The following is a 16,736-nucleotide window of genomic DNA, read 5'->3' on the forward strand; positions in this document are numbered from 1 at the left end:
TGGGATTAGAGAGTTGTTTCTCCATATGAGATGCGTTAGAGATGCGATTATACTTGCATATAACTCTAGTGAGATATTAAGCAGATATCTAAGGACTAACGCTGAGAATGTTCTCCTGAAATCATCATGGAGAAACTCGTTAAGTCAAGTGTATAAGTAATTAAGAGGGTAGTCAATTTTTATGATTTAGGTTGACTCAATATGCTAATATTACCATCTATCTCATCTTGAGCACTTACCTTTTACTTCCCATTGCATCCCTGGGCGCTGATCCGTCGATAGTATACCGGGAATTAGGGACTGGGCGAGTTTTCATAGGTATGAAATTGGCATACTTCTTATCGCGAGGTGAACTACAATTTACGGTCTCTTATATGCTCACTATAGTAGTGTCTTCCGTTAGGTGTTGGTTTCTAGTGTTGAATATATTTTGACATCAAGACTGACTAGGACGTTTCCAGGCCTTGGACGCGAGTGACTTCGTCAATGAGGACAACTTCGTAGATAACTGTTTAATCGGCTTTCAACAATCAATATTCGGGAAAATATACTATATTTATTTTTCATCTCTGAGGACTAACGGCAAGATATTGGTAACATTCTATTGCAAATTACCTAAGTGATGATCTTCCTATTCGTTTCCCAAACTTGCGATTTCTAGAAAACACTAACCTAGCTTTGTTATCATATATGAACGCTAGCATCTCCATTCTGGGAATTACCAGTTGTTGGTTATAACAATTTAGTATTGATAGGAAAGCCGCTGCTACCAATAATGAGTTACCTTACCTTACCTTACCTTGCTAGATAAAGATGTGATAAGGAACCCCGGGCGGTTGGTGATAATACGGTCAGGTCCATAGATGGTCTGATCGAGAACGCCGGACCCATTCGAGTTCCCGATGTATGGCAAAGCTGGTTGCTTACTTGCTTGTTTATTTAGTGTATGTACATAGTAGAGCAGGGAATCAGGACTCCACAAGCCGACATAGGATCCGTGAACAGACGGTAACACTAAATACCTTTATGTACAATACACTATGTATTTCGAAATGCGAAGTGACAGGGTTTATTTCCCCAGACGTTCTCTGTAAAGGTATAATACTATTCTCATGCTGCTTCTTGTTGATATGTTGATATGTAGGTATATGGATCTAAGCAAGAAGAAACACGTGGATCCCGCATTCAAAGCTCGAGCCTGGTACATGGGGGGGACAACAAATGAGATGCATCGAGAATGCTGGGTGCTTTAAACTACATAGGTGTTGTTGAGGCGTCCGCATGATCGGAAAGGAACCGGAGCACGATAGTACGGTAGAGTGCGACGATAATGGAATTAATTGGATTTTAATATAGCATCGTGATGGACCATAGAGGAAAGATGTGAGGTTATCAATACCCTCCCTGCCTTGGGTAAGGTAGGCACTGTTGCTTGATGTACATAGTGTAGGTACCTAGTGTAAGTTAGGTATGTACCTAAGGTATAGATTAATAAGAATGTGGGTATTACCTATCGCTACTGCGTGCAATGAAGACATCATGGAAAATCAATATGTACGTACCTACATATGTACCTACATGTAATGTATGTGCGTACCTACCTACCTAACATACATATGTCATATAATTATGGGTCCAAGGTCCGGTTGCCGGGGCAGCGACGTGTGACGTTGCAACTCAATTAGGATTGGGTAGGCGTCTAATTTGTTTGTCCATACACAAAGCGGCGCAAAGGCGGGACAGCCCCATTTTCACTCCATTTCAAACAACATTACACATACACAGTACCAGGACCTTATCACATATTACCAGGTCCTTCTTAGATTGATCCTCAAGCTCCGTTTTTTTGCTTTGTCTAATCTTCAAGTTCATCCAGCCTGCCAGCCCGCCAGCCCGCTCTCAACTTATCATATCTGATTTGACTAACATCAATTCTTTACTTCCCGCTTCGACGGGGCAGCTCAGGCTGGCCTATATGTAATTCCAAAGCATCGCGCATAAATAACATATACACAAAGTGACAAGGTAGTCTGACAAGTTTGCGACTCAGACACATCATTCCATCAATCTGAGAGACACAACGCCGTTCCTACGGTTAGGAATATGCCACCGGTTGAGCGAGACGCACCGGTCGATAGGCCTCTAAGACATCAACATTCTTCTTCCATAGGAGGAGCTATTATACCAATGTAAGTTATATCTCTCTGCTTCTCTTATCGCTACCAGCTGCCTAGCAATGTGGTATATGATTATATTGTCGACTAACAAAAGAGTTCCAGGTGGGACAGCTCCGATCCAGAGCGGGCGCCGCCCCCTCTACCAATGAACCCTCAGTCTCCTGGCGGCGTGGGCCCTTCTCGAAGTGGTACCTCGCTTGCTATTCAATCTGCGCATGCAGCTCTAGCTGAGAAGGCGCGCGAGAACTCTCTTGTCCCCCACATCCCAAAACGGGCCAACGAGACGTCACCAGAACGTGCTCTTGTCCAAAGATCAAGCCCTCACAAACGAATGCAATCCCTCCAGCCGGGTAGCGTCAGGGATCTAAGCTTGATGATTGAGGGGTCGAGAGATCGAGACTCGGCCAATTCAACCCCTCGAGGTTCGCCTGAGAAAGATAGGCACGCAAGACCGTCGACGCCGATTCGTGGCAGGGACCACGACAGGGACAGGGACGTAGAGTTGACCTCGGCAGAGAAGGAGAACGCTGCCCCCGGCACACCCACTCCCACGCCGTCAATCATGCCTTCTCTTGTTCGCCCCTCTGCGAGGAGGCAAACACAGAGCATCCTTGGTGAAAACACGCCGCCACAGTCTGCAACTATGTTGGCATTACAAAACATGCCTTCAATATCATCTCGCGAGGGTGAATCACCTCTGGCAACCGTCACAAATAACTCTACACCAATGATGAAGCCACAGCTCTCCACCGAATTCCTTTCGAGTCAGCTTCTAAACCTAACCAACATCGCAACCGCTCTCCAGAAGGAAATGTCCCAACTTAGTCGTCGGAGTAGAGATAATGCCACCGACTTGATGAGCCTCAAGGAGGCCACGCATGCTAGGGATGAAGACATTCGAAAGAGTTTGCGTGAGCTAGTCACAAACTCGGACGGTAGCCGGTACCATCGGGATTCATACACGGGCGGTTTATATCTTGACAATAAGCCCTACAGCATGTCTCCTGGCTCGAAAATATCAAGACCGATTTCCCTCCCAAGGATTCCATCGCCCAATAGTTTTGCGGCGTCCATCGACAGAGAGTCTACGCTTAGCACGCCGTCACTCGTAGGTGGAGAATCTCCTGCTACGATGGCATTGTTGGAGAAGATCATTAGAGACATGGGAACGAAAGACGGTCAGGATACGATCGTGGGTCGTCTATCTGAACTAGCTGACAGGCTGTCTGGTATGGCCTCAGCCGGCAAAGTCGAAGAGCTGATTCATCACCTCAAAGTAGCTAGTGAGCATCCGATGAGCCCCGGGACCGGTAGTGGCTCGGAGAAGTCAAGGGCATTAAGCTTTAGTAGTGATGACTCAGGATCTAAAATCAGTGGCGTGGTGAACCAGAGAGTTGATAAGCTGCTCAACGGTAAAGATGGCCGACGTGCTTCGACTACAGTACGAGTAAACGATGCCTTGAATGACGATGTCGCAAAGCTCATCCGTTCTGTTAAAGATAGCGTTGCCCAAGGAGGAGGCCTAACGGCTGAGGTTAAAGCTCTCGTTCGGGAACTTCGGGGCGAGGTTCTTGGGATGGGAAGGGAACTTAGCAGAAAACTGGACGAATCGCATGGTAAGACTCCCAGCAAAAGCGAAACGGCAAGCCGAGCGGAGCTTGCCAGAATCGTAGAAGAAGGCCTAGAGCAGATACGGGTTTACATGGCCCAGCGTCTCAGAGACCATCGACGGGTGTCATCCGAGTCAGACAAATCGACAATCGATTACCAAGAAATCTACAACGCCTTGAGAACTGCTCTGAGTGACACGGAGGCGACGCGCAACCACGACCCCCAAATCAGCCGGGATGATGTTATGGAAGCAGTTAAGGATGCCTGGGAGAACTACAAACCTGAGATAGAAATTCAGCAAATTGGGTTGGACCGGGATGAAATCCTCGATTGCCTTAAAGAAGGGCTACAACAGTACACGCCACAACATGAGACACATCCGAGTGCAACAAAAGATGAGGTATTTCAAGCAGTTGTTGAAGCACTGAAGCACTACGAGCCACCACAAGTAAATATACCTGCTGGCCTTTCTCGAGACGACGTCTTCGAGGCTGTTAGAGAGTGCCTTGAGGACTTTGAATTCCCGATTGCCCCTTCGACCAATGATCTAACCCGTGACGAGGTTCTAGACGCTGTCAAGGAAGGTCTGAGCTCGAATCAGAGCACAGCCCTTGTGCCTCATGGCGGGGAAAGCCCTGATATCATGGAACGCCTCCACGACATCATGCAATACATGCGGGATGAATTCAAAGCTGTATCTGAAGAAGCTAAGCAGAACGTCGCTGCAAATGGAAGAGATACCGAACAGCTCTTGGATGCTACTAGAGATGGTCTTGATCAACTACGAACTCATATGGAAGGCTATGTCGACAAAGCTATTGGCGCTTCTAATCAAGAGGAACTTATGGCAAATCTCGAGATCGGGTTCGAGCAGCTGCGTGAACACATCGAAGAGTATGTCGACAAAGCTTCCGGTATTTCTGATCAGGAGGAACTTATGGCCAATATCGCAAATGGCTTGGAGCAGCTGCGTACTCAAATAGGGAGCAACACCGACAAGGCTCCGAGTGTTCCCAGCGCTCCCGGCCATGAGGAGCTCCTATCGGCGCTTGCCAGTAACTTTGAGCAACTGCGAACGCACATGGAAGGTTATGTTGATAAGGCTTCCGGTGCTTCAAACCAAGAGGAGCTCATGACAAATGTTGTTAGCAGCTTCGATATATTCCGAGAGGAGGTGGCCGAGCTTGTAGCAAAGGTTTCGGATGGTTCTAGGGACTTGATTAAACAAGAAATCGAGTCTCTTCGGGATACCGTCAACTCATCTCTCGTCCCTCATGTCCCACAAATGAGCGATAACAGGGACGTAATGGAAGCTATTCGGGACAGTATCGAAAGAATACGTGGTGAACTCCTTCGCCCCCACGCAGGAACTACTGATATCCTCGATGCTTTACACGAAGGATTTAGCGACCTACGAATATGCATTGAGAAGATGAGCGACAAGCCGGCAGATCTAACTGCCAATGACGAAATCCTTGACGCTCTTAGATCAGGCCTAGATGGTGTTCGGACGAATATCGACTCCCTTCGTGATAACAGCGAAGAAAAGGCCATTACCACAGTAGGTGGTGTCCCAAGCGATGCCCTCATTCCTGCCGATCTTGCCAAACACGACGACATAAAAAATCTCGAAGTTATGATGACGCAGCTTAGGATCAAGATGGAATCGTTGGAAGCACCTCCACCCCCGCCAGCGCCAGAAGGGTTATCAAAAGATGACCTAGCAGAGCTCGAAGAAATGCTTAAGAATGGTGTGTCCAAAGAGGATTTAAATGAAATAGAAGAATTGCTTCGAAGTATGCAAGAATCGATGACCAGCATGTCCAGTGTTAGAGACATTGGAAAAGGCAGTGCAATAGATATCGAGAAAGAACGGGATCCACCAATCAACCTCGACGATGCCGCTACAAAAGAAGATGCGCATGCGATCGAAACAATTCTTCGAAACACCAAGGCTCGTCTAGATGACCTAATCGATGGAGATCAAGTAGTTAAGAAAGATCAGGTCGATACGCTGGAGGCTCTCGTGCTCGAAACGAAGGATTCCTTAGCAACTGTGGCTGGCCAACTAGAAGCAGTTTCTAAAAAGGAGGATCTGCTTTCGATTGAAACTCTCGCAGCCCAGATAAATGCTGCGCTAGATGAGATGAAAGAGCGTGCTGAGAAGTCCCTCCAGGATCCTGAGAAGGTCACCAAGACCCACGTTGCTGCGGTTGTGGCAACCCTTCTTGAACTCAAATCGACTGTCGACGAGATGATCCATCCCGGTATTGCAGCGCTTCCCTCGAAAGACGACATCAAGAACCTTGAAGATACTATCAAAGAGGCCAACACAAAGGCCTTTGAGCAGCAACAAGCAGAGACTGCTGGCGTTAGCGAACGAGTCTCTGAAGTCAAGACCTTTTTAGAAGAGTTCCAGGGCTTGGTCAAGGAGAAACTACAGGCCGGCGGGAATGCTATTGAGTCTCTAGGTAAGATCCTTGAGGGTCTCAGCGAAACGGTGCACAAGAATGCCGACGTCGGTAGTAACCTAAAGGAGATGTTCGACTTAGTGAAGTCTGAATTCGAGGAGTCGAAGAATAGTATGGTAGGTGCCAAGCTGGACACCGATGAGAAGTTCAAGGAAACTACACAAGTTCTGGGAAGCAAGTTTGACGAGAAGATTGGCGAGCTTGTGATGAGATATGATGAATTTCAGCTCGTCATGGAAGATCGGACAAAGGCTTCGGAATCAAGAGATGGTGAGATGAAGGCCGCTATGGTCAATACAAATACCGTCACGGAAGAACTCAAGGTTCTAATTGACACCCTTGGCTCAACTGTTACCGGCTCTCTCGAGAAAATGGAAGAGGCATCAAAAACAGTCTTTGACAAAGTCGAGACACTCTACGGCAAAACTGAAGACAACCACACCGAAGGTAAGGCAGAACACCAAATCACTCGAGATCATATCCAGCAAGCCATCAGTGCTGTCGAAGTCCTTCAAGGCCATGTAGGTGATTATCAGCCAAAGATTCTCGATTCGATCAAGGAAGTGCTCCTCACTATTGGACAACATTATGAGCATTCTAAGAATTCGGAGACTAGCATTCTACAAAAGATCGAAGATGCTAAGCCCGACAAATATGATGATAGCGTAGTACAGTCGAAGCTTGCCAAGTTAGACAGCGACATACATTCTATGCGAGAAAATCTGGACAGCGAGATGCACACCAAGTTGGACAAGCTGGTCGACCATACGCAGACTGCCGATAAAGCGTATGCCCAGCTCGAGACTCTCGATAAAGTGCATCAGCAGGTTGTTAAGACAGCTGCTGACATCTCGGAGTTTCTTTCGTCGCAAAAGCAGCGTGTTGAAGACGAGAATGAAGAGCGTGCAAAGACACTTCAAGTAACGACTATGCAATTAGAGCGGCAGAGAGCTGAACAAGACCAGGTCGAAACTAATTTAGCATACTTGCGAGATGAAGAGGCCCAGCTCCGTGAATCAATCCTTGCCCTAAGAACTGAGCAAGATTCCCTTGTCCGTCAAAAGACTCGATTAACAGCAGATGTTTCTTCCCTCGAGACTGCTTTGCATCTTCGTCGCGAGGAACTCCAAGTAATGGATGCCCGGGCTGAAGGTCTTGAGCGCAGGATACTCGAGGGTGTTTTAGACCATTCTCGTGCCCTACTCATGACGAAATCCGGGTTTAAAGGCCGCGAGGCTATGAGCCGCAAGCGTGTCCCCGGTGCTCGGTCAAGTCTAGAGCCTAACGATGACTCGAACTCCAACCCAAAGCAGTCCAAATCTCGTTCAGCACTCAACATGGCGGTCAATGGTGGTAGAGCAAGCCTTGTCCCGCAGAACTCGACAAGTACTGGCCGTCGAATTCTGAGCCTCAGCCAAATCACTAACAACGTCCCTACTGGTGGCATTAAGCGTAGCCAGAGCGTTCGTACCCCGGCTGGTGCAGCATTACGGAAGAGCAGCTGGGCGCCAGGGAAAAATGGAACTGGTAAAGGCTACGGCGACCTGAGTGTAAATAAGGAGAATGTCGATGCAGTGCGCGAGAGTGACGAGGAAGCACGTGAGGATTCGCCTCTGTCTGAGCCAGAACCCGAAACACCGACACCCATGGAAGACGAAACTGTAGTCATTGCCGCCGACGAGGAAACCTCTGTAGATGACGAAGACGGCGAAGATGCTACAGAAATACCGCTGGAGGTTGAAGAAGGGGATATAGATGAAGTAAACGAGACAGGGAGCGAGGCTGGAAGAACCGTCATCACAGACGCGGAAGCGGAGGTTGGGTACAATAGTGAAGACCAAGAAGGGTCTCAAAGTGAGTGGACCGAAACTGCCTTAGGACCGGACAGCGTCTCATCGGAAAGTATAGATGACGCCGATAGCATTACGGGCGAAGGCGGTATTGTCATGTGCAACACATGATGAATCTACTGGACTAGCATAGCAGTGCGCCGCACTCAAGCTTTGGAAGCCTTTGGAGACAGGAATCTGAATTGGTCGGAGTACGACGGGGGTGAGGTTTATCTGCTTCATCATGTTTTTGGTTGTGTCATGTCTGTGCCTTGGTTCGTCATATTTGTTGATGAAGACGAGACGAGAGGTCTATGCTTATGGGGGATGAGTGTATGTCTTTGGTAATGCTTGGCCTGTCTTTGCCGTATATCTGGGGCCTCGCAGGCGGGAGGGGACGGTGTAAGGAGGAGGAAATGAGGATGGGAAAGGGAGAAGAGGGAAGATTGGAAAATGAAATTTCGGTTTCCCCTTTCCTTAATAATACCTTTGTCGTTTGCTTGCGGGTTTTGCGTTATCGTTATTGTTATTCTCATTTTATTTTTCGTCCGAAGAGAAATTGTGGTTTAGTCTACGTCTGCGAAACTTGAAGTTTTTAGTGTAGTTCAGGCCAAGTACTTCAATGGAAATCGAGGCGTAGGATAAACGCTACTTCGTTCATATGGGGGGGGGGGTAGCGGGGTCTGCTTGACTGGCTCGGTATACTATTAACTAGGTTACCTGCTTTAGGTGCATACCCTATTTATTGGTCATCACGAGTAGCAATAGTGGCGGCAGTCGTGTGTTATACGAACGAGAGAGAGCGGATGTGGTGGGAACTTTTGTAGTGTAGTGTTGTTACATATATCCATGATAATGACGAGACATTTATACGCAAACCACTCCTAACAAGTGACCTTCGTCTTTCTCCCCATCTTGTAAATAAAAGACGTAAATTGGGATATAATAATAATAATATCCACGCCGCGCTCGTGTCCTGTTATTTACTGCCCGATGGCGTATAGGGGATAATTGGTATAAATGCTGTACATAGATAGGTAGATAGATAATAGTACAAAAAGCATAACCTAGTCTGTTTACTCCTTTTAACGTTCGAATTCGTAGGACTTATTCACAAAGTTAAAGACAATGTAATTAAGGTTGTTTCTTCGGAAAATCCTATCGACTCGGCATCCACATGGAAATAGAAATAGACTCTCCTAATAGCCCCCGCCCCCCCCCTTTTTTAGTTACGACGATGTTTCAACCAAATCTTCTCTCTTCCATCCATCCACGGCCGAAGACATTCGGGAATATCAACTGTCATCTCAGCCTCGTCCCATCCGTTCTCTAGCAGCGCGGCTAGGACGCGGGGAACAGCAAGCGCAGTGCCGTTGACGGTCCAAGGATATGTTAATTTGCCACCGGTACCTGCCGTGCCGCGCAGTCGCGTAGCTAATCGGCGGGTTTGGTAATCAGTGCAAATGCTAGCACTTGTGACCTCACCCCAGCCGTCACGGCCCGGGCCGCGGCGGCTCGGGAAGAAAGCCTCGATGTCGCACTTACGGGTGGCGGATGCGCCGAGGTCGGTTGATGGCATTTCAAGCACACGACACGATAGGCCTAGTCCCAGAAGGATCTCGGTTTGTAAGTCGAGCATCTCGTCGAATACCTCGGCGGTGGCGTCCGAGTCGGGCGGCGTCCATGCGAACATCTCCACCTTGGTGAACTCGTGCACGCGATACAGACCCTTGGTGTCGACGCCACGGGCGCCCGCTTCTGCGCGGTAGCATCGCGACACACCGATATATTTTATAGGTAGATCAGCTTCTTCTAGAAGTGTGTCGGCTTTCATGCCGGCGAGTGGGATCTCGGCAGTACCCGCTAGACAGAGTTCAGGTTTCCCTCGCTGGGCATCGGCAGCGGACTGGGCCAAGGTGTAAACCTGTTGCTCGCCGTTCTGGTCGCGCGGCTGGAACCCACAGGCTGCAGCGATGTGGCTGTATACGATGCTTGGCGGTGCTACCTGGCGCCAGCCAGAGCCTTCCTTGGTCACGACAGCAAGCGCGTAGCTGATAAGCGCCTGTTCTAACTGAGCGCCTTCATCTATTAAGTAGTACCATCCCCAGCCAGACGTCGTCGCCGCGCCGGTAAAATCAAGTAGGCCTAATTCGGACCCGATGTGCACATGGGATCGCCATACACGATCCGACGAGGAGACTTCTGTCTCCGGCTGCTCATTGATGTAACTAAGAACGCGGGGCTCGTCTCCACGCGGCGTTTCCGGGCTAGTTAAGTTGGGAATGGCGAGCGCGAGCTCTGTCATTTGCGCCTCGAGACGGGCTTCATCCTCTTCGATAGACGATAGCTTGTTCTTAATAATTCGGGCCTCTTCGATAAGTTCTTCTTTTGACAAGGTTTTGATGTCCTCTCCTGTGGTAGTAGCAGTCGGCTTCGCCTCTCCCGATCCGGTCTCGGTCTCATCGTCCTCATGCTGTATAGTAGCAGGATTTGCGATTTGTCGACGCAAGACATTGCCCCTCTCACGCATGCTACGGCTATCTCTCTGTCGGGTTTGCCATTGCGCAAATAAGTCGATGATGCGGGAGGGATATGCGCTTTGGGTCTTGTAATTTCTTTCAAGACATGTTTGTTCGTACAGGGCCGCATTCTGCCGGATATGTTTGATATCTATGTTAGCCTTAGGGGCCGTTGGAGGTCGGGACAAGATGGGTATGTCATCGGAACCGGGATTTATACTAGCAGGGTTGGTGCTAGATTTATATCGAAAGGTAGAACTAGAGAATAGACGTGCCGTCGCAGAACCTCGTAGGAGGCGCTGTCTTGTCCTGGGTCCAACTAACCGGCATTGGAGGCATACAAATGGTGTTCTCTGTGCCTTGATCATGGCTACGGAGCTACACAATAGTTGTTTTCTCACATTGAGCAATATCTTTGTTTAAAAATTAAAAGTTGAAGGGGGAAAGTTGAAGCGTCGTTCGATTTGCGAATCTTTTTTTAGAGTAGCTTTAGCTCCCCGCATTTTGCAGGGGTAGCTCCTGCTCCTGCTCTCGACATCCTTTGCTCCGTCGTGATATCCATGGATAAGGTTACCTAGGTACATACATGTACATACCTACATGTATGTAGGTATCTATGTAGGTAGTACTATGTACCTACCTAGGTACTTACCTAGACATATGGAAGTCTACCTACATGTACCTCCTGAGGTAGCATCTACATGGAGATCTAGTTGTACCAAAACTCAAGAATAAACCCAATTAAGCTCCAGTATATTGATAATATTCATCAGAGTTCCATGGTTAAACTTGGTTTAAATAGCTCCCCATATTCCCAGAGTCCAACCGCCGGTAGCCTGCGAGGCTTGGCCTCTAACCAATCCCCCAGCGCCCATGCTCTGCCTCTGTTGCGCCTTGACGTCCACTTCGTTAGGTCGACATGCACCATTAACGCCTTGTTGAAGCCAATATTCGCGCTCGACTGTAGCTAAAGCCGGCACCTTGAGCTGCGCTGCTAAGCTTGCTCCGCACCAAGAACCTAGGGAGTCTATTACCCGAAGCGTGCCTTGTACAGCTGGCTTGTAGTTTCTCTCCTTTTTGATAACATCCTCCACATGATCCATGTCAGGGGGCGCATATGCAGGATTGATAGGTGGTGTTGTCTCTGCTTCTTCTGTACCACTGCCGCTTCCGGTTAGAACTACCGCGGGAGTAGGACCTTCACCAGACTGTCGACTACCGCTCCGCCGTAGGTTTGGGTTTGCTTTATATTTGTCATACGCCTTTCCTCTGACCGGATCCCAACCTCTCTCCTTAGCCAAGAGCGATACTTCGTCAAAAATGCGCCCCTTAAGTCCGATAATGTTGGAACAGCCACCCGTGAATATGATGCGCGCCATGCAAACTGCGCGAACATCCAAGGGTAGCTTCAATAGAGCTCGGTAAGCTAATAGAGGCACGGGAAGCTCATGGTCGTCAAAGCAAGAAGGTGAAATGTTAGGTTCGAAAAAGACTGCCTCGCAAGGTTCGGCTAGCTCCGCAAACGGAATTTCCACCGTCTTTGGAGGCTTACAAGAATTGAGTTCCACTGCGACAGGCACGCGGTCGTCAGCCGGCGCTACTGTTTCGGACTCGTCCTGCTCGTGAAGGGTTGGGAGACCCTCGGTGGTATCCTGTGATAACTGATTTACGGCCCTTTTACACCATAGCATGCGGGTTACGAACTCGTCGCATTCTTCAAAGCTTACGATGTTGTCCTCCAATTTATGCTCGGTACGCTCGGCGCGTGCTATGGCTGGTCGTCCTCGAATAACGTTGGTTAAAAACTGGTACGTCTCCTCCACCAAGAGCTTGCCGGCTCTGATAGTCCTCCAAGTATGCACCTCTCTAAACTCGTAAACGGCAGTGATAGTTGTCTCATGCCAGCCAAGGTTAATGACTAGGGCCGATCGAGTACCTGCGGCCATGGCGGACATGACAGGCGACGAAAGAAGGGATATAGATGGGATCTGAAAGCGAGTAAAGATGGTATCGAAAACTGAACATATTAGTGGTATAGGCAGCGTGGGTGGCAAGACTAGACTTATTCTCCTTGGGCGGGAGTCAATAAGTAGAAATCTACAAGCACGCATGTTAACTGACGCCAGCCAGTTAGGAGCATTGAAGGGAAGTAACGTACTTGGTGAAAGCCTCCCTAAGCTCACGTTCGAGCTTATCCCCGACAAGACCCAGATCCTTCCCTCTCAAATCCAACTGCCACAGCTCGTAATCCGATCCCCAAGGCTTCCCGGCAGCCCTATGGCGCCAGTCGTCCTGGTAACCAGCTTCCCAAGCCCTAAAGTCTCCGGCACGCCTCTGCTGCTCTAGGCCAAACGACGCGATCCTCTTAGGGACTGCATCGCCCCCGAAGCCGATACGTAATTTTCGTGAACCTAATTCAACAACCAAAACCTCATCGTCGGCACGCAAGGTGGAGGGCGACCCGAAGGCGGAGGGAACAACGGAAGCTCGTGGAGGGGTGTGAGGCGTAGCTGGAAGTGCCTGAGTTGATGTGCGGTCGCCGGCACGTATGCTAGACACAGTCCGGTGAGGGAGACTGTGGCCTGCGCTCGACGACATTTCTCTATACGTATGTTTACTCCCTATACATGTTGAGAATTGGAGCTGGCGGGGTGGGTTTATTCGTGCATTTGTTTCGTTTGAATCTTGACAAGTTCAAATGTTGTGGGAGGTGGGGGATGCGAGATGCGAGATGCGAGATGCAGCTGCAACGCCTTATTCTTTAGATACCCAGGTTTATCGAATAATATTCATATAATTGAAGGTAGAGCTTAGGTACCTAAGGTACCTAGGTAGTTAAGGGTCCATGCGTCTAGCTCCAATTTTAAATACGTACATAGTGTACAAATATCCTTGCATGTGCATCGTTGCCAGTGGATACCAACGGCGTCAAAGTCAATATTTAAGTTTGCTTCGTACCTCTATGAATAACTACCTAACCTACCTACCCTTAGGTACCTAGGTTACATGCTTAAGGTACATAGTATTGTATTACATCACCCAAACCGCCAAATTGATTCCACTTTTACGCAGGCTACAGTCTTTCCATTGTTACATACATGTAATCAAAATTCCCCTTAACGATAGAAACTTGCAATTCATGGCGAGATAGCTCGAAACATCGAAGCATCGAAGCATCGATTCGAACAACAGGATTTCGCCATGGGGATTAAAGGGTTAGTATACTATAAAAAAATTTGTAAATATCATTCACGAGCACGAGCATTACACTGATAACGAAATAAAATAGCATATATAAGGAAATTGGCACCGGCAAGCGAATATCTCTTACAAAGCTTGCTGTCGAGAAGCTCGAAGAGACTGGTCGCCCCTTGCGCATAGCTATAGATATCGCTATATGGCAATTCCAAGTCCAAGCAGGCCGAGGTATGACAATTCTCTACTGAATAACTTCTATCACAACGACCACTATTCTGACGACATTCAGGTGGTTCTAACCCAGCTGTTCGAACGCTATTCTATCGGCTGCTCCGTTTGCTTGGCTTATCTATACAACCCATCTTTGTTTTTGATGGCCCTAGAAAACCCGTATTCAAGCGAAACAAGCGTTCCGGTCGAGGTGATGGCGTCGCCACAGCTATGGCCAAGCGAATGATCAGACTGTTCGGGTTTCAGGTTCACGATGCGCCTGGAGAAGCAGAAGCCGAGTGTGCACTATTACAGCAAACTGGCATCGTCGATGCCGTACTCAGCGAGGATGTCGACACCATCATGTTCGGCTGCACACGAACACTAAGAAATTGGTCGTCTGAAGGTACGAGAGGAAGCAAAACGCCTACCCACGTCTCTATGTACGACACCCAAGGATTGTTAGAAAGCGGCGCCGGCCTAGATCGGGAAGGGATGGTCCTGGTTGCACTCATGAGCGGCGGCGACTACCTCCCGGAAGGAATTCCCGGCGCCGGTGTAAAAGTGGCTTGCGAAGCTGCCCGGGCAGGATTCGGCAAGACTCTGTGTAGACTGAAAAAGTCAGATACGTCTGAGATATCTAGCTGGAAAGAGTGGCTGGCCTACGAGTTACGGCACAACGAGAGCGGATTTTTTAAGACGAGACACAAAGCTTTATCCATACCCGAGGATTTTCCAAATATCGACGTTCTCAGATACTATACTCACCCGGTAGTATCCCCCGCTTCGACTCTCGAACGATTAAGGCAGCAACAGTGGGATCAACCGATTGACGTCCAAGGGCTACGAGAGTTCGTTAGAGAAACCTTTGATTGGAATTACCGAATAGGTGCTATCAAGTTCATAAGGGTTCTAGCACCGTGCTTGCTGGTACGAAAGCTGATAACACGGGGCACTCGCGGTGATCGTGAGTCCGATTCCATTGAAGTTCTAGAGAAACAGGAGTCAGAACTGGTAAGGTCAATCACAAGTAAACGTGCTCATTTCAGTACGGATTCAACACCAGAATTACGTATATCTTTCATGCCAACAAAAATAGTCGGTTATGATTTCCAAGAAGAACCGGATGAGGTCATTGACTATGGACGAGATGGACTAGCACTCAATAGCGACGAGGAATTCGAACCTACAGCCGACGATGAGGGAGCCGATGCGGTCGGGAAGACTAGTAAAAAGCCATTTAATCCGGTCGAACCCGACCTATTCTGGTTACCAGAAACCATAGCAAAACTTGGAATACCCATTACAGTTGAGGACTGGGAAGAAGCGCAACGTGCCAAGTTGGCACCTCGCCAGAAGGCCAAGGCCCCAAAGCAAAAGAGTAAACCCGTTGGCACCACTTCTAGAGCATTAGACAAGTTCGTCAAAGTTACCAAGAATGTCCCACGAAATACAGAAGCTAGTAAAGATAATACGCCAGTATCTCCTGCACCTTCTCGGATTAGAAGCCCGCTTGGTATCCCCAGGGTACCTTCGCAAAGCCTACCTCCCCCTGCCCCAACTAGTCAGGCGTCTCAAAAAACGCGGCCCATAGGATCCAGTAAGCAGATTAAATCCAAGTCCACGGCCAGGAATACATCCCCAACGCCAAGACCGGATGCGAGTGCCAATCCCTGGACGATTACCAGCTCACGCGTCAATCTCAGGGCTCCCAAGGCCAAATCTACGAAAGCTTCTGAGGCCATTATTATATCCTCTAGCCCACCTACGTCGCCTGGCCCGATCCATCATTCTATAACACAGGGTTTGGATAACCACACTACCGAAAATATCTCTCCAGCGTCTCTTTCTTCAATTTCAAGTTTGGGTCCTCGAAAGCGGCGTTCTATCACGCCGACGAAGACGGATCAGATAAGCGACGGGTTGTCAAATAGTCGTTGTGCAGTAGGAAGAGCCCTAAGTCCATCGCCAAAGTTGAGTGAGAAGAAACCCCATCGTAAGCTAACCAGGACCGAATCACTACCTGTGGCGGAAAGCCCACGGCAGCCACCTGTGGGAAGTAAGAATGGAGCACGTACTGTGGTAGTCGAAGCCCTGCCACTCTCGGACTCGGAAGACGAGGACGAGTTCGACCTACCTCCACTAAGTACCGCCGTCAGCAAACTCCCCCTCGGGAACAAATCATCAACCAGGCCTAACGTACCAGAAAAGCAAGTAGCTCGAATCTCAGAGTCAAAGGGAACAAACCAACAGCCGGGGAAGGATAAGAACAGACAGGCAACTCTAAACAATACCTTCAGCTCAACTAAAAAGATGACCAAGGTATACGCACCCCGCAAGAGCCAGCCCGGATTCTTCAGAGAAGTCGAGGTCGCAGCCGACGAGGCTGATGATCTGCTTTCAAAAGTTAGAGGTGGCGATGCTGTACGGGACAGTACCGGTCGGGGATCAGCAGCAGCATGGAGACGTAGTGATATCTCGTGCATCGACCTGACGGGCGAGGATTGATTCCTATCTTGCACATTTAACCTAGAGGAGGACCGTAAATGTACTTGTCGAGGAAGAAGTGAAATTGCATTTCAGGCTACAAGAAGCGATTAGTCTCGGCGGAGTTCGTATAACAGGCACGTTTGCATTGCATATACATAGCATTGAATAGAATACAAGGCAGAACGCAGATGATGATATGAAGCGTTACTTACTCCCAAATGAATATATCAA

At 48.7% G+C, this 16,736-nt stretch overlaps 5 protein-coding genes across 5 annotated transcripts; 3 read left to right on the forward strand and 2 right to left on the reverse strand.

The window, feature by feature from the left end:
* Window positions 1-892: 892 nt before the first annotated feature.
* Window positions 893-1,255, forward strand: F4813DRAFT_371768 (uncharacterized protein). The gene has a single exon (XM_049244655.1). It carries the CDS (start codon window positions 907-909, stop codon window positions 1,135-1,137), a length of 231 nt encoding a protein of 76 aa, XP_049096157.1. The 5' UTR covers window positions 893-906; the 3' UTR covers window positions 1,138-1,255.
* A 733-nt stretch (window positions 1,256-1,988) lies between these two features.
* F4813DRAFT_216433 (uncharacterized protein) lies at window positions 1,989-8,275 on the forward strand. The gene is made up of 2 exons (XM_049239735.1): window positions 1,989-2,189; window positions 2,280-8,275. The coding sequence occupies exons 1-2, from the start codon at window positions 2,104-2,106 to the stop codon at window positions 8,218-8,220; spliced, it is 6,027 nt and encodes a 2,008-aa protein (XP_049096158.1). The 5' UTR covers window positions 1,989-2,103; the 3' UTR covers window positions 8,221-8,275.
* Window positions 8,276-8,767: 492 nt separating this feature from the next.
* F4813DRAFT_216446 (seryl-tRNA synthetase) lies at window positions 8,768-11,112 on the reverse strand. Its single transcript, XM_049239736.1, has one exon. It carries the CDS (start codon window positions 10,973-10,975, stop codon window positions 9,314-9,316), a length of 1,662 nt encoding a protein of 553 aa, XP_049096159.1. The 5' UTR covers window positions 10,976-11,112; the 3' UTR covers window positions 8,768-9,313.
* F4813DRAFT_371772 (actin-like ATPase domain-containing protein) lies at window positions 11,054-13,421 on the reverse strand. Its single transcript, XM_049244656.1, has 2 exons — window positions 12,766-13,421; window positions 11,054-12,704 (listed from the first exon to the last, which is right to left on the reverse strand). The coding sequence occupies exons 1-2, from the start codon at window positions 13,203-13,205 to the stop codon at window positions 11,402-11,404; spliced, it is 1,743 nt and encodes a 580-aa protein (XP_049096160.1). The 5' UTR covers window positions 13,206-13,421; the 3' UTR covers window positions 11,054-11,401.
* A 168-nt stretch (window positions 13,422-13,589) lies between these two features.
* F4813DRAFT_216483 (uncharacterized protein) lies at window positions 13,590-16,722 on the forward strand. The gene is made up of 3 exons (XM_049239737.1): window positions 13,590-13,822; window positions 13,897-14,033; window positions 14,095-16,722. The coding sequence occupies exons 1-3, from the start codon at window positions 13,809-13,811 to the stop codon at window positions 16,521-16,523; spliced, it is 2,580 nt and encodes an 859-aa protein (XP_049096161.1). The 5' UTR covers window positions 13,590-13,808; the 3' UTR covers window positions 16,524-16,722.
* The last annotated feature ends 14 nt before the right edge of the window (window positions 16,723-16,736 follow it).

This window comes from Daldinia decipiens (genome assembly GCF_022478715.1).
Source record: "Daldinia decipiens strain CBS 113046 unplaced genomic scaffold F4813scaffold_39, whole genome shotgun sequence".
Classification (NCBI taxonomy): Eukaryota; Fungi; Ascomycota; class Sordariomycetes; order Xylariales; family Hypoxylaceae; genus Daldinia; species Daldinia decipiens.